The sequence below is a fragment of the Sarcophilus harrisii genome, chromosome 5 (genome assembly GCF_902635505.1).
Source record: "Sarcophilus harrisii chromosome 5, mSarHar1.11, whole genome shotgun sequence".
Classification (NCBI taxonomy): Eukaryota; Metazoa; Chordata; class Mammalia; order Dasyuromorphia; family Dasyuridae; genus Sarcophilus; species Sarcophilus harrisii.
In genome coordinates this window covers 164,702,475-164,726,151 of record NC_045430.1, presented here as the reverse complement: position 1 = coordinate 164,726,151, position 23,677 = coordinate 164,702,475, and the positions used below count along the sequence as shown (strand labels likewise).

Here is a 23,677-nt window from a genome sequence, read left to right as displayed (position 1 = left end):
GTGCATGTTTATGTATAAACAGATTAAGCACATCTACAAAGATATAGGTAGACTAACTACAAGGGGCTGCCCATTAAACAACACAATTACTTTTCATCTACTTTTACAGGTTGGATTCTTAGACCAATCTCTTTTTACTAAGGTGGGATTTCATCATGGAGCATTTTTCATGTTCCATGACTTGATGCAGATAGCACAATACTTAAAATAATAGCATTTGTAAATACAATCTCTATTATATTTGGACTTTGTAAAGGACAACCTACATAGCATTGGCAAACACCTTAGGTGAGCATGTGCTTCACTATTTACATCTAGCTTAATGCTGATAATTACAGAATAAAGTTATCCCTTTGGATGGCATGTGCCATAGAATCTTGTATAATTTTAACATTTGCATGGGAGAAACTTGCTTGATATCACAAAAAAAATTTTTTTAACAAGCCAACTCCAGACATAGAACTGACATTATCTAGTAGACAAAAATGACTGGTTATTAAATGTCTACATTCCATTCAAATCATAGACTAGCCAGAGTGAAGGTCAAAATTATATAAATGAGAAGTAAGAATAAAGATGAAAAGTAGACAGTGGTTGTAACAGTCATAACCTGTTGCGATTAAACAATCTCTTAGCTCCCTAAAATGGGAAATGGACATATCAATCATCCAGTTAACAAGCATATAATAAGCACTGCTATATGCTAAGCATTGTGGTAGACAATGTATATATATAATTTCTCAGAAGTTTGTTCGATACAAAACAGTTGTCCCAAAAAGGAGGCCAAAATGGTGCAAAAATTGTACCACTTGGGAAAAATAGTCTCTGCCAAAAAGAGAACTATTTTGCTAAGATTAACTCAAGCTTAGAATACAACAAAAATAATCAAGAAATAAGAAAATACTAGATGGAGACTAATATTTCTTCACAAAACAATGAAAAGCAATTGAGGAAAGAATAGGTCTGTAAGTTGTTTGCCTTGAATCCTAAGCCAGATCTTCTTCAAACACTTCTGAATGACTTCTGGGTTTCAAGATAGCAGCTAGCAGGAAATTGTTGTAACTCTCTTGTATTCACCTCCAAACAACCATAAAATAGTTACAATAAAATTGCTTCCAAAACAAATCCTGACCCAGTAGAATCATCAAAAAGACAGAGTGAAGAAACTTGGAAGATCAGCAGGAAATGTCTTAGGTAAAAGTAGAGCACAGTCCAAGAGAGAGCAAGCCAGTAGCTAGCACTACCTCACAAAACTAGCTATAGACCTTGAACACCAGTGTGATGCAGTAAGCAGATGCCAGCACTAGAATCCCCATATAACTCATAGTCAGGGGAACAGGTAGACTCCAGGTTTTAGAATTGCCACATGGCTTCAGCACAGAACCATGCAAACAGGCAGAATCCAGAAGCCAGACCTTCTTTAAGTGCAGTACTAGACAAATAAGTAAACCCCAGACCTTCAGGACTCTAAGCAAATAGGCAGCTGCCAGTGGCTGGATCACCACATGCTTCAGTATATTCAAGTAAATACAGGAACATTCCAATAGCCTTAGCACAGACCAGAAACAAGCATTAGGACACTGACTCAATACCAAGTACACTGCTAGATCCCTACAGCCTTCAGCAATGTCACCCAGCCACCCCCTCAGCACAGTACCAGACATGAGAATCCCCACCCCACCCCAGGACTTGCCCATATCAGTGAGCAAGACCAGGCAAACAGCCAGGGTTCCTTCCATCTTGGGAGCAGAGCTGAAATTTAAAAGAAATTATAAAGGGCAAAGGGCAAATTAAAGATAAGCCCCCAAAAAAATCCAAAACAAAAAAGAAAAAGAATATGACCATAGAAAGTTATTATGGTGACAGGGAAGATCAAGACACAACTCAGAAGAGGATGGCAATGTCAAAATATCTATGGGCAAAATCCCAAGGAAAAATTCTCATCTTTCCCCAGTTTTTCTGCTACCTCTCATATCATTTTGAAGCTCCTTTTTGAGCTCTTCTATGATTTTGAGTTCTTCCTGGGCTTGAAACCACTTCCCGTTTTTCTTTGAGGGTGGGGTGGCTAATGCTGCTGAAGGGCTTAGGGGTCTAGCAGCTTACCAGTGTCCTAGCACTTGTATCTGGCTTGTGCTGAGGCTGCTGGGCTGTCTGCATTTTCTCAGGGATACACTGAAGCATGTCTTAGTCTGACCACTGGTGGCGCTATTTTAGCCTAAGTATCTATAGGTTTGGGGTCTACCTGTTTGCCCACGTCTATGCTGAAACACATAGAGGTCTAACCTCTGGAGGTTACCTGTCTTCTTGGGACTACGATGAAGTATGCAGCAGTTCTCAGAACTGGAGGTGGCTCATTTCCCTGGCTAGCTGAGATTCATGCGGGATCCTGATGTTGGCATCTGCCTACTGCACTGCTGGTTATCTGAAGTGGAGCTTGCTGCTGGCTGGTTGGGATACTTGTCCTGGACTGCACTCAAGTGAGATATTTCAGATCTTCCAAGATTCTTGGGCTCACAGATTGTTCTTTTTGATGGTTCTGCTGTTAATAGAATTTGTTTGGGGAAACTATTTTGTGTTGTTTAGAGGTGAATATGAAAGAGTTAAAGCAATTTACTGTTTATTCCACCATCTTGCCTCCCTGAACTGAATATTAAAAAATTATTTTATTAAATATTAATAAATATTAAAATATTTTATATTAATATTATTACTTAATTAATAATTATAATATAATAATTAATTAATTAATAATAACATTAATTAAGAAATAATATTTTAAAAACATAACTTTTTAAACATATGATAATATTAACTAGTAATCCCAAATTACTAGTTAGTTACTATTTATGACTCCATCAGTTTCAATTTCTCTCATAATCCCCTATTTGCCACCCAAATATATTTCATGTTCCTTTTGACCCTTTATTATGTTTGGTATAAGAGAGTTAAGATCAGAGAAAAAAAGATTTAAAGAGAGTAAATATTTCAGTCTGCTAGAAAGAGATTATTAATACTTCAGAAGATCATTTAAAATGTTCATGATTTCACCAGTGAGCATTCTCTTTATACTAATTCATCCTTTAATGGAATCGAGCTATTTGTAAATTATCACTAAGTAGTCAAGGGACAACAAATCTTCCCATGGCATTATTGATATCGCTTCAGTACTTCAGTACTATTATTATTTAGACAAAAAGCCAGTGCATCATTCAGCATAGAACAAACTCAGTACTAAAGAAGATTTCTGTTTTCATCAATGTGGATATTTCCTCGCTTTGTATAGCTCAAAACCAATCTGCATCTTAATAAACTGCTTTCTTGAGTTAATGGTCCTTGCCCAATCAACTGGTGCTAGTTTTCTGATGATGAACCTTTCTTAAGTTCATTGATGTATTCTTGTTCAGAGACTTATTAAGACAAAATATCTTGTTCTAGTTTCATTTTTGACAACCTAGGGTCACTTCCACATTATAATGGGGCATTGGAGTAGGAATTTAGTGGAATAAGTTACTAAGATTATTTTTTAATCCTTTTCAAAGAGCTCCCACTTTACTTTGAAGGTGAGTGAACAAGTGGAAACTCTTTTAAGGGTCCCTAGCTGAAAGTCCTAAACTGTTTCACACAAATGGCTTTAACATACTCCCTTCTTGTCTATTATAAAACCTAAATTTTGTCAATCCTTGCTAAAAATCCAAGGGAACAAAAAAAGTTCTCTTTTATCTTTCTTTCTGGTTTTATTGCCATTATTAATATTGCACATGAGCACTTAAAATACTCCTATCCATTCCTATGTGTTCATACTCCACAATACTTATTAACACTAACAATATCCTCTTTTTTGTAGAATATCAAGAAAAATCTGCTTAAATGTGATTTGTTTAAATTTTTAAATATGAATTGTTTCTTTGTTATTCTAGAACAGCCCTCATGATTGCTGTCAGTAGTGAACCAACTGGCATAGTCAGTCTTCTTCTTGGATATGATGTTGATCTCTCTTGTCAAGATATATACGGATGGACAGTTGAGCAGTATGCTAAGCTCAGTGGATATCCTATGTAAGTATTAATATCATTCTAATTATCTTTATATAATTGCATCTAAAAGAATTTTCCTCCATGCAACTGAGAATGATGCGACTTTCTAAAGTAACCATCCAGCAAGCATACTTAAGTATGCTTCAGTAGGATACTTCATACTTCAGTAGGATATAAGTAAAAAATGGAATACAAGGTAGAATCATGTAATCTGAGATCAGAATGTTCAGAAGTAATTATGATGATAAAAACTTCCATTTTTATAGTTTGTATAAATTAGTATAGTTTATAGTTGGTTATTATAGTATAGTTTTATAATTTGTAAGGTTTTCCAGTGTTTTATATGCATTTTATTATTTGATCTTCACAAAAGTTCTGTAATTTAATAATAAGATCTGATTTAAATGAGGTAATAGTTTTTTGTTTTGTTTTTGTTTTTGGGGTTTTTGTTTTTTTTTTACCTGTGCTGACACCTCTCAATTATAATAAACCTAAAGTTAGTTTTAGGGAAAATTGCATTATGTCTTGGATGCCTTCATATGAGTGAAAACTCAAAAGAATCATAAATGTTAATAGTCAACATTAGAATTTATAGAGAGGCAATTTAGTACAAATGAAAGAGTACTCCTTTGTAAAGTCAGAGGACCTAGGGAGGGATCATACTTCTCTTACTATATGTGTGATCTTGGACAACTGTAACCTTTTCTGTGATTCAGACAGAGATTAGAATTAGTGACCTGTATGAACTTTAAATTCTAAAGCTACATATGATACTGGGTCTCTGAAGACAAACATATTACATCCAGATAGAATGATTACAATAAAAAATTTTGTTGATAATCTGATTATTTATGATTTGAGATGCACAGACTTGGTGCATGTAATTTTTATCTTCGTTGATGTAGAATTATTACATTTTATATTCTATTTTATATACAGTCATCGCCAACTAATTAATCAATATGAAATACAGAAGGAACGTAATCAGCACCTTTCACCTCAGATCAACTGTTCAAAGAGGGTGTCTAGTACTGGCTTTATTTTGGGTGGACCTGCCCTGGACAAAGAAGGTAGGATTGACAAATCCAAAAAAATAGTTAATTAAAAAAAATAATGAAACATCAATCTTAAAATTCATGTGTAGTCTATATTTGCTATTTAACTGGTTTATTTTTGTTTAGTTACTTAATTATCCTTGTAGGTCTACTATTCTGAAACTGCAAAAAAGTTTCAAGACCTTTTATTATTATCTACTTTTATCAAAAATAAATTTTTTTTAGATAGGCTACAATAGCAATTTTCTGATTCTGTATTTTTCCAAATATGCTTAAGTAAATAATAGAAAAACTCTTAACACTTTAAAAATATATTAAGTTTAGAATTATTATTTGTTTCTGATTTTTAAATATGGGGGAAATAATACATACAATGACCTGTAAGTATAACATGTGCATACATGCACATGTACATGTACAAACTCACACACACATAAATAGAGAGACTGATCTAATATATGATATATAAAGTTTGAACAGTAGAGTCCTCGTTCAATTTTTGGAACTCCATGTAAATCAGTTATCCAAGCTTTGGAAATACATTTTAAATGTTTCCAATATTTTTAAATGTTCATAAAGCTTTCTCTTTACACAGTGAGAATAATAAAGCCATAGGAATTAGTGGGAGTGGGGAACAGAGAAAGTTGAAAGGTAATGGATGTGTTCCTAAATTTTCAGTAGATGTTTTCAAATGTGTCTACCTCCAACATGACCCTTGAAAGACTTACAGTTTCCTGATTTAAGCAGTTAAACTTCAAAATAGAGAGCATTTTCTGACTTAGCTCCTAACATTTTATCCTGATAGCTGCGTTGAAATCTTACTGACCCGGGCTTGTAATAATAAATTGATCTCACACTTGTAAGATTTTTTTTTCAAATAAACCCATTACTTTATGAAAAAGATAGTTTAGTATTCTGGTTACCTCCCATTTGACTGGTGATGAAACTGAAGAACAGAAAGCTTAGATGATTTGTGAGGATTTAACCTATGTCTTTTCTGCCCAAGTTAAGTAGGAAACTGTGCCTTTTTCAAAGAATATGAAAAGCCTGTACAACTATTTTGGGATTTTCAATTCAATTCAAAGGAATGTCATTCTGAGGGAATGGAAGAGACAGTTAAATAAAATGTTCTTTATTACCATTAAAATCCATAACCAAAATAACCTATATTTATTTGGATTTGGTTAATCTGATTTTACTTTTTATAAATAATAGAAAATATCAAAAAAGATGACTTGTACCAATCCTAATTTCCTGTATATCCATATTATAATTATAATTTATATCTATAATTACTTTCTAAAAGTGATGATGGATGCTATAAATTCTCTATAAATTAAATTTTGTTTAATATAGTTTTAGAGTGAAATGCATTTAAAGGAACAGTGCATTCCTCATGGAATATTAAAAAAAAACATGCCAGATAAATAATTTATGTTTTTTATAGCAAGAATAAATTCTCTTAAAAATATTGATATTCATAAGCCAATGATCTGGGAGGAAGAGAAGCCATCTTACTTGTATTGAAATTGCTAAATTGTAGTAGCACATCATTTTTCTTTGTACAGCAACTTATTAGGTAAGAAATATTTTTAATATTGTGCTATTAGATAAGAAATGAGATTGGAAGTAAAAGAGAATCATATTATCAGTAGTGGATTAATTGTATAGACAGAGGCATCTCAGTTGGCAGATTGGCATATAAACTTTTGAAATGAAGTGAGTGAGAGAAAATCAGTTAACTTTGTTTCAATAAGGTTTTAATAATATCTTTTATTTCTCTTTATGTACTTTCACAATTAGTAAATCAAATAGTTTACATTCCTTTTAGAATAGAGTTGCTTGTCTTCATGGGTTTTTTTTCTGATTTCATTGTTTCATCTATCCCTTTCATGCCTATTCCTAAATGGATTTAGAAATGCAGGAATCTCCATTGCAGACATCAGGAACAAGAATTTCAGGGAAAGGTATTCTGTGAAATAACAAAATAAAAATGTTTATTCGAATAATGATTAAACTATTTCAGGTGGTGTTCTAGTTCAAATTTTATTTTTGGTGTTTTTTTGTTTGTTTGTTTTTTGTTTTTTTACTAATTTTGTTTTTGTTTAGTCTAAAGATTACATAGAACAAAATAGGATAGGATAAGTTATATTCATATTTTCTTTGTGGCATGCCATTAGAGAGTAATTTACAATTTATGAACTTGATAAGCTTTGAACATTTTGTTAAGAATCATTAAGAGATTATTTCTTTTCTAAAGAGTTTCTTGCTGTAAGGAATCTGTTCTCTGCAGGAGGCTGCTTTTTTTTTTTTTTTTTTTTTTTTTTTGCTTTTGCTGAGGCAATTAGGGTTAAGTGACTTGCCCAGGGTCACACAGCCAGGACGTGTTAAGTGTCTGAGGTCACATTTGAACTCAGGTCCTCCTGACTTCAGGGCTGGTGCTCTATCTACTACACCAATTAGCTGCCCCGATTAAGAGATTATTTCAGTGGTAAAAAGTAGTAGTAGAATCTGTTTTGGCATTCCACTATTTTTTGAAACATAATCTTAAGAGTTTAAAATTTTTATAAAGATCTTCATTTGAAATTCCTATTTTCAAAATCATTTTGTAATGTCATTTTTTGATGTTACTCATAATTGAATTGAGTTAATTCTACTCATGTTTCTATTGATATTATATTGACTATATTATAATGATCATATTCCTATTATAGATACACTCTTTGTTATATATAAAGAGATAAACAAATCAGAGAGTTTTGCAAGCTATTTTAATTTGTGTGTCTAGTTTAAGTTAATTGCTTATGAATGCTACAAAAAGGGAAGGGATATCATCTGGCTACTACTCTGATTTTGATAAAATTTTCAGATAATTGCTAACTATACTGAAGTTATGCTTCAATCATTCTATATTGCAGGTTGAGTACTTTCCTATTATTTAAAAAAAAAAGTATGATTTTTCTAAACCATGAGTCTTAAGTTACTTGAGATCCTTCACCATAAGAGGCTCTGAAGAGGTAGTGATGTACAAGCCCACAAATCATGATGATTCTTCTTGGCTTTATTATGTAAACTTCATTTTGCCACATAACATAAGGCTGTCTCTTCAAATCATGTTTAGAATGAAATGAGACTGGAGACAATGTGCCAGCTTTGAGAGTCTTAGAGCTTTTATGCTTTTAAAAACCACTACAGTAAAATCTTTCCTGACTGTATCTACTAACTAAGGAGGAGATCTATATACTTTATTTTGTGTGAATTTAGCTGACTTTTGATGTTCTATCCTTTGGGAAAATGATTAGGAATTTTTTTGGAATACTTTTATCCTGCACAATAGAGCATAACATTTTTAGCTTAGTTACATTTTAATGGGGAGAAACTATATTTGTCACTCATTAAATAATTACTAAGTACCCCCAGTATTTATTATGCTCTATACTGAAATGCACTGAAACCTTATTCTAAAATTCATCAAAGGGTAGACAAAAGTGAACCTTCTTGAACATGCTAGCCAATGGGAAAGACTGGATAGAGAGCTGGTCTTTATATTAAGTCATGGATTTAAAACCTACTTCTTGTAGATACTGGCTGGTTGGTTTTATACAAATTGCTTAACCTTTCAGTGCCTCAAGTCATTAACTCGCTAAAACTATAATTTGCAAAGAAATTGCCTGTCTGTATCAGTGGATAATATTTATCACTGTGCATTCCATACAAATGAGATCTCATATCTAGTTGAACATAACGAGTTCAAAAGTAAGCTGGCAGCAACTTGTTGGGCAATTTGAAGAAAGTAAAGTTTGGAGGTTGTTTATGAATCCAAAAATAAAATTATATATCCAGTGAAATGGCAAATGGTCACCTCTTAGTTGCTTCTCTTAGACTAGTGTGATGGATGATAGAAAAAAGAAGTGCTTATTTCACTGCCCATCTAACTATCTTTACATATATTTGGGCAGAGAAGGTCACAGGAAATAATAGATGTGCATTGTAAAACATAAGTTTTTTTGGTTTTGTTTTTAGCTTCCCTCCCCAAGAAGGCTTGAAAAGAAAAAATATATTGATTTGAAACTCATCAACCCCTTTCTTTTAGGGGTTGTAGAGGTTTGTACAAGGTACATTGTTTCTGGATCATTTGCCAATGGAGAAGAACTAGAAATATGTTATGTCATACTAAACATTCTCTGGATCTGTCCTGATTTATAGAATCGACCAAACAGGTCCTGCCATGTCATATTGTACATGTCCATACTATATCTCCAAGCATTCCATCTATGAAGAGTGTGGTGAGAAAGGTGAAACAAATTAGGCCTTTCTTAATCTACCTAAATAAAAAGTCCAGATTAATCATGTTATGTCAGCTTGTTCCTTCTATTTACAATATCTGCTTATGTTCCTTCTGTTTATTATGATCTGTCAGTGTGAAGAAGGCTACTAATGAAATGGTTAATGTAAACAAATCACTGGCATATCTCATACTTTAAGAAGACCCCTTTGTATTCATGGAATCTTGATACTTAATACATTTATCTATAGCATTTTATAGCATCTCTAGATATAGCACATCTATAGCAATTCCATGTGAATCATAGGTCCTTGTCATGTCCCAGCAGACACATTGTAACCAATCTTCATAAATTATACTTTTCACATTAATGTCATGTGTTGATATTTATGTTTTAATTGTATTTTACTTCTTTCTACAATAGTGGAAGAAAGTTCTGCAGAAGAATCTCTAAGCAGGTAGGCTTCATAATAAGTTAATATTATATTTAATTAATTAATCCTAATTAAATAATAGCCCATTCTCCAATAGGTTTTTCTATCCAACACAAAGCAGATTTTCATGCTTCCCCAAAAAAGACATACCTTCAATTTAACCAATTACCACTATTACATTAATCCATATTTTTACTTCATTATCTTGCATAGAATTAGGTTTACTAAACAGCTAGTATGTATCTATATACATATATATTCACAAAGCAATTACAAATACAAAAGAAAGTTTATTTTTACAAATAAATAATCATTCAAACACACACAGGTGTATATATGTTTGTATGTATACAATATACAAAATAAATTTATAAATAATATACAAATAAGTAAACATATATATGTACATGTGTACACATTCATGAATGTTTGTGTATATGTTTGTTTAGTTAGCAGATTGATACTATTCTTTGTTAGTTGCTTGAGAACTCTGAAGGTTTAAATCACTTGCTTGGGTTTACAAAATCAGTATATAACAAGTGGAGAACTTGAATCCACTATATTTTTACTCCCAAATCTATTCTCTATTGACAATGCCCTAATGTAACTATTAGAAAGTAGTTATTAGATCAGTTAAGAATGAACAAGCTACATTCTTCCATGTGAACACACTATATATTATTTACCTGCAATGGATTCCTAATAAGCCTACAGTGCAGCTAAGCAAAGCAGTGAATAGAGCCCTGGGCTTGGAATCAGGAAGATTCATCTTTATTAGTTCCACACTGGCTCAGACACTTATCAGACACTTATTAGCTTGTGATGCTAAACAATTTATGTAATCCTGTTTGCCTCAGTTTCCTCACCTGTAAAATGAGCTGGGGGAAAAAATGGCAAACCATCCCAGTACCTTTGCCAAAAAAATGCCAAATGGAGTCACAAAGAGAAAGACACTACTGAAATGATCAAACAGCAACAAATACAACTCATGTCTTGAGCCAAAATCAATTGAGTTTAACTTCAAGAAAAAATGAGAAACCATGTAAACGTTTGTCAGAACCTAGTGAGATACAGAGGGCAATAACATGCTACAAATACATTGCAGGTTTTTGATGATTACATGATTTACAGGGTCCCATCGTGTTCATTTGTCAACTTTAAAAGACAATAAAAATTAGAAGTGTGATTATTCTGGAAGATAGATCCACTGATCATTTCTATACCAATATTTTCTTCTCTGCCAAACTAAATCTTGGAAAAATGTATCATTTGGTGGTAAACTATCTTGCAACAACTGAAAAGTCTTCTTGATCATTGTCTTCTGGAAATAAAACTAATTTTTGTTTTCTTTTTGAAAAGACTCTCTGACAAACCAGGAGCTGATGATTCCTGGCCAACCACAGATGATGAAGAATTAGATTTTACTACAAAGGTAAATTTTCTTTATGGAATTTTTTTCTACTATTAAATTTCTGTTTGGAGGATACTTTGATCTGTAAAAAGACCTTTTTTTCGTAAATATAATTAGCCATCAACAAAAGCAAACAATCAAAAAAGTAAAATTTTAAACAATATCTTTAATATTTAACACCAAATGAATTCAAAACATTTGGAGCCAAAATAAACGAAAAGCAAATAAGCTTTTGTTGTGTCAAACTTTAGATTTCTTTTGAGTTTCTCCACCACTAGATTTTTGATTTTTTTACTGAAAACTAGGTGAAACATTTTTCTGACTATTGGAAAATTGGAACATTTTTCATAAAATTGTTCATATATGTCATTCAGTCATTGCTTCATTTGGAGATATTTTACTAGATTTAGAGATACGTATCAGATACAGTCAAACCTCAGTTTTTGTGGAGGTAACATTCTTAGAAAATAACATGGTGGTCAAAAGCTTGAATGTGTATACAAAGAATATATGGAAAGTAGAGAGGAAAGGGTTCCCTTGACTAACAATATCTATAATCTTTCACTAGAGGTGGCTGATCATACCATTTTGAACCAAGTGTAGCCTAACCTACTTCTCTTTAGTCTAATTTTCTGCCAAGCTCCCCAGGTAGATCCTTTCCCTTTGGACTCTTTTATAGCTTCCTTTTATGTACTGTTTTCTCATTGGAATTTAAACTCCTTAAGGGGAGGGCTGTTTTTCCTTTTGCTTGTATTTGTTTTCCCAGTACTTAACATTGTTTGACTTATTCTAAGTGTTTAATAAATATCTTTTCTAAGCTATAGAATCTTATGATCACAGTATTAATTACAGTTTTATTGTTGTTGTGTAATTTGTAAAGTTTGTTTTTAAAATTTTTGCCTTAAAAAAACCTTCTCATTTCAGTGAGGCAATCTGCTTTCTTATAAGTTCCATGTGATAATGAGATGTATTTATACAATGGTCTTGTTCAGAGGACCTCATGAGACTTGCACATTTGAGGAACATAATTGTAACACAAAACTTTAGTTTTAAAGGCAAACAATAAAATTACACAAAAGAATGCACAGGCAGTTCTTTAATCTACAAAGGTAGTGTGAACATGACCAGTGAAGTGCCCACTAGACACCAGCAGTTCGACAAATTTGCAACATTGTGCCTCTCATTTTTTGTTTGTTTCTTGTACATACAGGTTGTCAATGTGACAGGGAAAATAAAGTTAAAGTTGCCAAAGTTAAAAGCACATTAATGTTAAGGATGTAACTTGTATGTTACATGTTGTCTTTATTCATTAGTTTTTAAAAATACTTTTCTGAACTTTTTCTATTCTTTTAGAATAGAAAATTCTTTTAGAAGCATAAATTTTTGTTATACAGATTTCTATATAATCACATCTAGTGATTTTTTCTCCAATAATTCTTTTGTTTGGTGAAAAGTGTCTTCCATAGCCGATCAATTTTTTTACATTTATTACAGCTTTTAATTTTAAATACTTAATTAATAATATAGTTTATTGTAGTATATAGTATGAGATATAAATCTAAAACCTTACTTTCAGTAAGATAATTTTAAAATTATCTTACTTGCCTAAAAAAAATCCTAAAAACCATAGAAATTTGATTACTCTTCTCTGACTATGTTTTGTAATCTAATTTCCAAGACTTAATTCACAGTTTCTTCCTCCTGAAATGTCTTTCCCCTTCATTTGCTTATTGATCCTGTAAATTATAGATTAATGTATAAATAAAAGCCTGAGTCAAATGCTGCTTATTTCATGAAATCTTCCTTTATCCCATTTCTTTCTCCTTTCCTATATGGAAGTAAGCTCTCCTTCTTTTGATGTCCATTAATAACCTAAGTTGTATCACATTTCTCATATTTATCACACTGTTTTATATTATAGTTAGTGGTATAAATATCTTATACCTCTTTAGGGGTAGAACTCTATTTTTATCTCCCATTGAATCTAGTAAAAATATGATTGAATGAACTTTTTTCTTAAGTGAATAGATATTAATAATGGGCTATATGTATTTAATAATAACTAATATTTATATAGCACTTGCCACATGGCAAATGGTGTGCTAAGCACATAACAAATATTATCTCATTTGATTCAAACAACAACCCTGAGAGGTAAGTGCTTACCATCATTTTACAAATGAAGAAATTGAAGCAATCACTGAGTAAGTGACTTGCTTGCAGTCACAAAGCTAGTAAATGTCTGAGGCAGAAATTGGATTTGCATCTTCCTGACTTAAGATTTGGTATTCTAGTCATTATTTTTGTTCAAATATCGATCTCTACTACCTTTCCAGAATAAACTTGAGTTTTATTTGGTAGATAATTTTGGGTTGTAACTCATATTTCTTTATTTTGTAAATACTGGGTTTCAGTTTCATTGTCCCTTGTCTTAAGAAATTCTTGAAAAATCTGCTTTGATTCTATTAATTACTTGGTACATGATGCTTCTAGTAAAAAGGTAGTATATTGTGATAGCAATGACTTAAAGAACTACAAAGGACAGAAGAGAGAAGATAGCAGGGATGGAAAGACCTGTGAGGGTTTTTTCAGGATGTGGGAGAAATGGACATGTTTGTAGGCAATAAGCAATAATCTAGTAGAAGGCAGAAATTAAAAATAAATGAGTTTGAATGAGAAGAGGGAGCAAATCTGTTGGAGGAGCTAGGATAGGATGGGATCACCTGAACAAATAGAGGGCTCAACCTTGGAAAGGAGTAAACATACTTCATCATTTGATATAGAGATGAAGGAGATGGTGACAGAAAACATATGAGAAGAGGGGGCTCATGTCAAATGGTATGAAATTTTTCTTGTAAAATATGAAGCAATTTTATCAGCTGAAAATATGGGGGAAGAAAAAAACCATGGAAGGTAATAAAGGGGATGAAAAGGTATAGAAGAGCTACTGTGGGGAATAGGATATGAATTGATAAGGGAGGTTTGGAAGGCTTGCTAGAAGCAATAAAAATCCAGTTGAGGTTATATAACATAAATATGTGATGGTCCAAGTCAGAATGATTAGATTATTTTTTACTTTTTAATGGGTTTCCTATTTAAACTTATGTATTTTATTTCATGAGCTTAAAAGCATTTGTTTGAATAGCAAGTCATAGGTTTTACTAAACTGCCAAAGAGGCCTATGGCTTGCGCTCTCTCACTCTCTCTTTCTCTCGCTCTTTCTCTTTCACAAACACATACACACACATCACACACATATAAAATGTAAGAAACCTCTGTTTTAAATGTATTTTTTAATTGAATGTATATAGTGCTTGACTGTTGACATTGACTTAAATAGTACATAATAAAATATCCATCATTACATTGAACTTTCACAGCTTTTCCTAGACCTAGATATTTCTACAAGGTAAAACTCAGTCCTCCAAATCATTTATGTATTTACATAAAACACAAAAAAATTCTTACAGTACAAAAGTTTGCAGCTGATGTTCAGAAGTGAAACCTAAACTTAAAGATCTCAGCTTTTCTCACTAGTACAGTGAAAGCATTCAAGATCTTGTATAAACTGAAGTTTTCATAGATTGAATTTTTCAGTTTAGTGATCTCTTAGCTAGCAAGAGCCTTTGATATTTTCCTGCTGTAGGTGTCAAGTATAATGAGTGAACCCAAAAACCAGATCTAGAAAAAGTCAGCCTGACATTAGCATTTCCCTAGTTTCCCCAGGTATCCCCAACTACCTGACTGCTACTCATGTCCTTCCTTTAGTTTTAACAAAACAAATAATTCAGACTAATTTTTTACTATTCCAAAACATATAATCTAAAACTAATGACTAAGATACTTTAAATACTAATTTCTAAAATCTAGTATTTTTCAATAATATGACAAAGTGTTGAAGTATAAAAACATTTCTTCTTGTATTGATTTTTGGTGAACAAAATAGTCCAGAAGATTTTATTTTCTATAAAATGATCAGATTAAATAATAGCAAACCTCAAAGAAAAGTGAACTATTTAATGTTAGTATTGATACTCATTATTCTTACCATCTTTTTCTTTTTTTTTTCTTTTGGCAGAAACTACCCAAGTCAAACATAACCAAAATAATAAATGTTTCTCAGCAAATAAGAAAAAGCAGTAAGCTATTTGAAGAATTTCCACTCTTGTATTTATTATTTATTGCTTTGAAATGATAGATTTGTTCATGTACTCTTTTATTTGTTTTCAATATAGTAGATGAAAAGAGTAGCACTGTCAATACAGAACATAGAACTTTTCTTGGGCACCATCAGTCAGATAGTGAAAAAGAAGATATGACAGATTCCCTTCCTAAGCCTTCATCCCAAGCCCAGTGCTCCCCTCATCCTGCCCATCCCTCACTTCGCTCCTTTTCAAAGTCTTCCCATATGATGTCTACTCTTCTGGCTATTAATAAGGTAATTATGTTTATTATAATTCCTATCCTTCTTTCCACATTTTTCACCTTCTGTCCTTTCCTCCCATGCTCATAATCACTTCATGAAGAAGGGGAAGGATTCTAGAAATGGAAGTTCTCAAAAGTCACATCACAAGAAAATTCATGATTATTTACGTATTAAAGATAAAACATTGATGGGTCTAAAGAATTCATGTGTGAATTCTCAAAAAGAAGAAGAATTAGAAAGCAATCAAGAGGAAGGACAATTAGAAGACTATGAAGGTAAAGTGGCAGAGGAAGAAGAAAGTGAGGAAGAGGAGGAAGGAGAAGAAGAGGAATACAGTCAAGATGTTCAGGATGTGATAGATGGAGAGGAAGAATCAGACTATGTAGATACAGAGGATGAAGATGAAGAAGACTTTGAAAATACGAAGGAAAAAGAGGGTGTGAATAATCATCAGAATCTCTGTCTTCCTACTGTTAAGTATGATAGAATTGAAGCTAAATGCAAAATAAGTAAAGAAAAACAAGTAACGAACATTTCTACAGAATTTCCTGTGTCAGTTATAACTGATATTTATGGAAAATCAGATGCCACTTCTCTTAAGGTAAAAAAAATGACAGAATATTTGTTTCGTTAAAAAACCTTTTATTTTTTTAGAAGTATAAGATATAGATCTAAAATGATCTTTAGAGCTTACCTATTTTATTCAGCACCTTAATTTTAAAGTTCTAAAATTTGGTTGTTTTGTTCTTAAAGGTAAGTTAAAACAAGGAGAATTATGTGAAAAAATATTTTAGGCTATAATAACTTTCATTTATTCAAAAACTTGTATATCTACTACATATTATAAGTGTTAAAATTAATGAAAATGGAATTTTTGATCATAAGGTAAAATATATCTAGTAATAATAGAATTATAAAAACAGAAGGAACTTTGAAAGGTTTAAGTTGTATATATATATTTGCATTTATTTAAAATGTATGTGAAACATCCCTAACATTCCATATTTTAAAATTTAGAAAATAATGATTCCAGAGTATTTCCATCAGACCTTTGTAATTTTAACCTCAAGAGCAAGAAAACTTAGAATTGAATTTTTTTTAAAATTGTGATCAATTTTAAGCTTACCTCTCTTTGTTCTTCAGATGGACACAGATTTTTTTAAGGTAATTACTAACATATAGCAGAGGAATTTAAATCAGAACATGAATAATAATTTTATTGTAATGCTTTATCTTCTAATCTAATTTTTAAAATAGACCTAGTTTTCAAAACTTTATATCTGTTACATATAGTAAATGTCATTAATGAACATTGTATTGTGACTTCATGTAAAAGTGGGAAAAAGAAGTAGTAAAATCAAATCCCAAAATTTCAGTTCTAATTTCTCCATTATATTTTAAGAGCAGTCATGTTTTAATAATGGAGTTCAGCAATTTATTGCACACTTATAAAATATACATTCAAGGTATTTTGTTTTATGGCATTCAGAGACAAAGACAACACAGACCCAGCCATTCTGTAATTTATAATTTAATTGGGGATCTAACACATCCACAAAAACTTGAATTTTTCATAGCAATGGAAAAAGTCAGTTTAAAAACTGACAATATTATTAACTTACTTGAAGTATGTGGAATTTTAGTACTTTAAATGAAATTAATTACGTCTGTCCCTTTTCATGTATCTCTGTTTCAGTCAAGTATTTCCTGGATATATATCTTCATCTTTTTCTCCCTCATTGCTGTTTCTGGTGTTTGGAATATCTTCCTTGGCTTCTTTTTTGCCTCTTGAAATTCTAGCTGTGGTTGAAGGCCCGAATGGAAACCTATATAAACCCCTATATAAAGCGTTTATTGATCTTTTTTAATTGTTATAGCTTTTTGTAATTCTCTAATACATTTCACAGATTGTTCTTGCTTTCATATTTATATCTTAGTAAACACTGCTTAAGTGCCTACCAGGACCAGGCAGTATATAATTTCAGGAATATTAATATTTAAAAAAAAAAAAAGAAAGAAAGAAAAAGTCTCTGTCCTCAAGGAGCTACAGTCTAATGGAGAAAGATAGCATACTATATAAAAGAAAACCAAGAATTTGGAAGTTTGGAGAAACTATGTAGTGCTGAGATATGGTGGAGAAGTCTGAGAAGTCCCAAAAAGTAGAAAAGTGAGAGGTGACATGTCTGTGCTGAGTCCCCTATTTAAATAGAGGCTTTGAAATTCAAGGCACTTCCTCCAGTGAGAGAGTATCTTCCTTCCTAAATTCTTGAGAATACTAGAACTTTGTATTCTATTGTTTTTCTCTACTATTTGAATTTGTTGAAGAATTGAAACACTCATCAGCATATATACTGCTGTAAATCAATATTTCTGAAAAGTTTTTCTATAAATCAAAAGTCTAAAAGAGATGATTAGAAAAATTAATTCTTTGCATTACTTGATTGTTAGATCCATCAACATCTGGCAGTTGTAGTATGGTCAATGGGCTTGCATTGTTTCTGCTAGCAATAGATTAAAGAAAATCTTTAGAAGACATTGTATATTTCATTTTTATTAATTATAGGAAGACTCAACAGACTCAGAAGAGGAAGAAAAGGAAGATGGTATATTAGTTGACAATGATACTGGAAAGCAAACACCTCATGAAACTCCAAGTATTCCCAACGAACACAGTACATCAGCAAGAAGTGTTGTTAGAAAAGGTAAATTATTGTTTTGATAGTACATGTAATTTCAGCATTAGGGAATGTCCAATGAAGACGTTTCTAGCAATGCATATTGGCTATACAGCTTAGTCTTTCTAAGTATCCTGAGATACTAAGAAATTCAGTCTTTTGCCTGTGGTCCTACCGCCAATATATCAGAAATAGCACTGGAACCCAATTCCAAACTGGCCCTGTATCCACTATGCTGTGTTATCCCTCAAGTTGTAAAATATGCTTATAAAACTTTCATGTTAGAAATTGCCATTATAAATTTATAAGTTTAATGCATATTCTCTAACATTGGAGTATGTTAAATATAGATAATCTTCCTTTTTCTCTTTTTTACCCATTATATTAAGTGTATTATAGAAAAATAATTGTCCCATAATTTCACATAAAATTACTACTTAGCTCCTAATTTCTGCCCATAATCCCTGAATTCAAATGTTGCTCTTTTAATCTATTTTTGTTTCCTCGAATTTTTCTATTGTAATTTTCATTTAATTTTTCTTGAAGCAGTTGTGAAATAGACACATTTGAACAGTTTTTATGTTCTCTTAGCCACACATTTTCCAATTATTAATGTGGTTATTTACCTATATTTTATAGATATGATGTCAGCATTAGGATTGGAAGAGGAAGATGATGCAGAATCACCTTGGGATTCAGAGGTATTTTTATTAAGTTATTTTGAAGCTTCGGTATTAATGGTTACATTTCAGATTTCCTTATTTACTAATTACTCCAATTGCCTGGGTAGAATTAGAATCAGAATTTTAGAGCTGGAAGGGGCCTTAAAGATAATCTAGTACAACTAATCATTTAACACATGAGGAAAATAAACCCAGAGAAGTCAGTTAATTTGCCTCTGGTCTTAGAACTAGTTTAGTGATAAAGCCAAGAATAGAATTCAAGGATCTTAACTTTCAGGACTTCACACTTTGCACTCTATCCCTTATTACCTTATCAATTTCAGTATGTCATTTATTCATTAGTCAAGTCAATCTTTCAGTGAATAAATGCCATAGTACCATATATTGTCCTATTTATTAAGATGTATTTTAGTAAAGAAAGAGATTTTAGGCAAAGACTTAGTATACAACCCTGCTTCTGTACTACATGAGTAGCTTCACTTTAAATAAGGGGATAGGACATAAACAAATATGTAGTTAATTTTATGGCTGCTAGCAGATGCAACTTGTATACACAACTGCTAAGGCCAATACAAAGGGAAATGGCAGAATATATTGTGGTTAATCAGGAAAGACTTCATCAATTAGGGCATAATGATAGAGCCAAATTGTGATTGGCAGAGAGAAAGGAGGAGAATATTCCAGGAGAAAAGATAGGCAGAAGGAAATAAGGATACTTGCAAGGAATGTAAATTGTGAGATATAGCTATAACAAATGGCCTACTATAGAGAGCATATAGTATTTTCTGTAAATGAGATAGTGTAAGTAGAGGCCTTGAATGAGAGCTTTAGGATTTGAGGTCAAGGAGCCATTATCATTTCTTTATGCCATATTTTGAAATGTATTTTAGTAAAACTTTTTTGTGATCAGTATAGAAGATAAACTAGTAAAGAGGTGTATTATAGGCAAAAAATGTAATTTCTTTTTTTATATAAGATTTTATTTTTCAAAATACATGTAGAAATGGTCAATATTCATTTTTGTAAAACTTTATGTGCCAAATTTTTCTTTTCCCCTCCCTTATTACTCCCCCTCCCAGCAAGCAATCTGATATGTTAAATATGTATGATTCAAAAAATAGAGTTTTAGTAGATATAAGGTGATAAACAGGACTGCTTTTGGAAATAGGAAAGGTTAAATAATAATTTGTTTATTTTAGAGAAAGATTCAGCCATATCTAATGATTACTTGAATACTGTAGCAAAGGAGATAACTAAGTTTTTAAGTCTAAGGATTTGTAAAAATGTAGCTTTCACTAATAGAAAGTTGGAAAAGGCTAAGGAGCTTACTTGATGACAGACTAAGATAACTTTTTCATGTGTTAATTCTCAGAAAACACTTCAATGGAGCTATCTTGTTGATTGCTTGAATTTAGAAACTTGAGAGAAAAGTCAGGTGGTTTTCCATGTTTTCCTGTAAAAGAAGATCAGAAATCTGGGTCATGCAAGAATCTCTCTTGAGATAGGCTGAATTGAAGGGATTAACTCTCAGTTTTATGTTGGAAATAACCAGAGGCAGAGGCATGAAGTGTAAAGACAATAAAAGGACAATGAGTATACTTATGCTTAGTAGTGTATGTAAAATGTAGTATGAAGACTGTTTTTACCAGATACCATACAACAAAGAAAAAATCATGATTCATAAGAGATTTGGAGGCCATCATATATGTTAAGGACATCAAGCATGAGGACTGGCAATTAAATTAAAAAAAAAATCTAAGTATGGGAGAGTTTTAGAGAAGGTGGTAATTGTATTGAATATTAGATTATCAATATTGTTCATTACAGTAGATATGGTTGATGTGATTAAGCTAAACTATTTTGTGTGCTATTTGGAGAAATGTCATTGGGGAATTTACAGAAGGCTAAGCCCTCCTTTTTTTTTATAGCATTTGCATATTTGTATGTGTATGTGTTTATATATAAGTATGTATAGGAGTGTATATATGTATAAATGTGTGTATAGATATATAATCTGTGATAAACCTAGATCAGTTTGCCTAGTGCAAAACTTTGTTGTTATTCAGTAATTTGGATCATTTGTGATCTCATTTGGGGTTTTCTTGGCAAAGGTTCTGACATGGTTTCCCATTTCCTTCTCAGTAATAAAATAAGGAAAACAAGGTTTAGTGCCTTGGCCAGGACCATATAGCTAATAAGTATCAGGCTAGATTTGAACTCAAAAAGATGAGTCTTCCTGACTCTAAGCCTAGGACTCTGTGAACTGTGCCACCACTTCTGAGGTAATTATGTATTGTACATTCATCCTCAAATAATTTCTTCTTCAATGTTGTTAGCATGTGGGAAATAGTATCTTACATGTACCATAAACTATTATTATGACTATCATAGCAATAATATCCTGACTCATAATTCTACCATTACTGACAAGTCAGCCATTTCTGTATGAAAAAGTAAACTCCAACCCACAACATTAGGTTTTACTAGAGTTATATCATCTAAAGACAGAAGAGTAAACTTACATGTGAGCATCAGGTTGTTCTTTTGAAGAAAATATTTTATAAAAACCATTTTTATTTTCTGTAGAGTTCACATTTCTCTCTAAGTGATCCTCACAATTTTTTAGCAGAAAGCATTCAGGACTGCTTTCACCAGTGATTTTACTAATTATTTTGTTGATCTTTTCATTTGACAAGTGTACTTCTGAAAGTCTTCCAAAAGGATCTTCCAGGCATATGCTTGCAGCCACAAATCAAACCATAAAAAACAGTATTTCAATGGAACAACTTGAAGGTAAGATTATATTATATAGATGGCTAATTTTGTTTTTAAAAAGAAGAAAAGAAAAGTGGTATCAAGGATCCAGAGATAAGGAGGTTTTTGGAGGGAGGGTTAGAAGAAAATCTATCATCAAATATGTAGATTTGAAAGTACATGAAGTCTTAGTGCTAATAACATAATAGAATCATTGAAGGCTTGCCTGAGCAAGATCAGAAACGAGGGAGATAAAAAGGAATGTAAGGGAGAAAAATAAGGAAGAAGAGATAATGGAAGAGTTAAATGGGGGAAAAAAAAGAGAAAAGAAATAGAAATGAATGATGTGGAAAGACGGATTTGCTCTAGTAATAATATTTTTTCCTTTAGAAACTTTCTCATGTGTATATTCCATAAAGCTTTCCTAGATTTTACTAGTCTTCCTGATAATTATTTCCCAATATATTAATTTGTTGCTTTCTTTAAAAGGCATACTTGTTGTTAACAATTTCAACTAATGTTATAGAGCACCTATAACCTATCCCACTTTACTAAATTTAGACATAATAGCCATTGCTGTTTCTGAACTTTTCCTAATGGTAAACATAGGACAAATGTAAAATAGTAACAAAAAGAATTATATGTAAATATTCACTTACCCCAAGGACCCCTGAATTCATTTCATCTCGATGCTCTAGAAGCTGATGGATTGTGGATGAGTTCCCCTCCCTACCTTTTCTGAGTTATAAACAGTCTTCATTAATTTCTGAGGCTCAAAAAAAAAAAAAAAAATCACTACATTATTGTCAGTCTTTCAGTGATGCCCACACAGAAAGACACATAAGGCAAGTACTGTTCACCTCTAACAGAATAGACTGTCCCTCCCTCTTGGAAATTAAACACATGTTCCAGCTGTGCATAGCTATTAGAGTATATTCTGCCCCAATCAAAAAATGCTGTCACCAGGAGTGAAGAAAAAGAGAGCCAGAGTTAGAAAGAAACATACAAGGTAATTTGTCTATCCTCTCTCTTTGTCGTGAAGTCTCTATTTTATCCTAGTTGAGTAAGGATTTTTTTTTTTTTTACACAGAAGTTAGTTAAAATGCATATATAACATATATATGGAATAAGAGATAAAGTAATATTATGCTGTTTTAGAAATATCTATTTTAAAACCTTTCAATTTCTTAATGCTTGTGTGTACTAACATAATAAGTCTAATTTTATCACTTATTATAGTAAACAATTTCTTAAGATTTTTTGAACTGATATATAGTAAATGAATTTAATATTGTAAAATAAGTAATTTTCTTGCAGTTTTAAATTTTATTTTCTAAGATTTATTGTCAATATCTATGTAAATAGCTTTGTTTTCCATTAATGTTAAATTACATATGTTGAAAGAGTTTTTGTATATTAATAGCATAGATTTAGTAATTAAGATGATTAAAACAATTTTGCTTTTTAAAAATTACTTGCAAAATTGAATGCTTTTGTACATCATTTCTTAGATGTACCTTATATACCTTCTTTCCTGAATGAATCAAGAAACTTTAAGATGGATAAACTAACGGATACAAGAAGTATACGTATGCCAGTAGGCAGTTTGGGTATGGAAAGAAATGAAAATATATTTACTATTCTACAAGTGTACATCTAAGTGGATGTATTCAGAACATTCATTTCTCTAGCCTCCTATTTCTATGATAAGATTGTGGTTTATAGATTTTGTTTAAGATTTATTTTCTCTTATTGTTTACAGTATTTTTTTTTTTTTTTGCAAATTATATACCTAATTAAGGAATCATCCACACTATGAGCACTTGTAGTATAATTGCATTAATCACTCTCATTGCTTGGAAAATACGTTGCTGCATTAGAACATCAACTTCGTAATTAACCCCTTGTGGAACTTAATCA

General features: G+C 31.7%; 1 protein-coding gene across 6 annotated transcripts in view; it reads left to right on the top strand.

Moving 5' to 3' along the window:
* The window catches only part of LOC100920658 (ankyrin repeat domain-containing protein 26), a 93,085-nt gene that overhangs the window by 8,462 nt on the left and 60,946 nt on the right, over positions 1–23,677 (top strand). For 3 of the 6 annotated variants that reach the window (XM_031938879.1, XM_031938878.1, XM_031938883.1), the window contains exons 5-16: positions 3,918–4,055; positions 4,974–5,104; positions 7,006–7,056; positions 9,799–9,832; positions 11,168–11,240; positions 15,298–15,358; positions 15,455–15,657; positions 15,746–16,246; positions 18,209–18,347; positions 18,960–19,021; positions 21,700–21,796; positions 23,269–23,367. In XM_031938879.1, coding sequence (XP_031794739.1) covers positions 3,918–4,055; positions 4,974–5,104; positions 7,006–7,056; positions 9,799–9,832; positions 11,168–11,240; positions 15,298–15,358; positions 15,455–15,657; positions 15,746–16,246; positions 18,209–18,347; positions 18,960–19,021; positions 21,700–21,796; positions 23,269–23,367 — 1,589 coding nt within the window. The remainder of the gene's footprint in view (positions 1–3,917; positions 4,056–4,973; positions 5,105–7,005; positions 7,057–9,798; positions 9,833–11,167; positions 11,241–15,297; positions 15,359–15,454; positions 15,658–15,745; positions 16,247–18,208; positions 18,348–18,959; positions 19,022–21,699; positions 21,797–23,268; positions 23,368–23,677) is intronic. The other 3 variants (XM_031938880.1, XM_031938881.1, XM_031938882.1) reach the window with 3 other exon arrangements.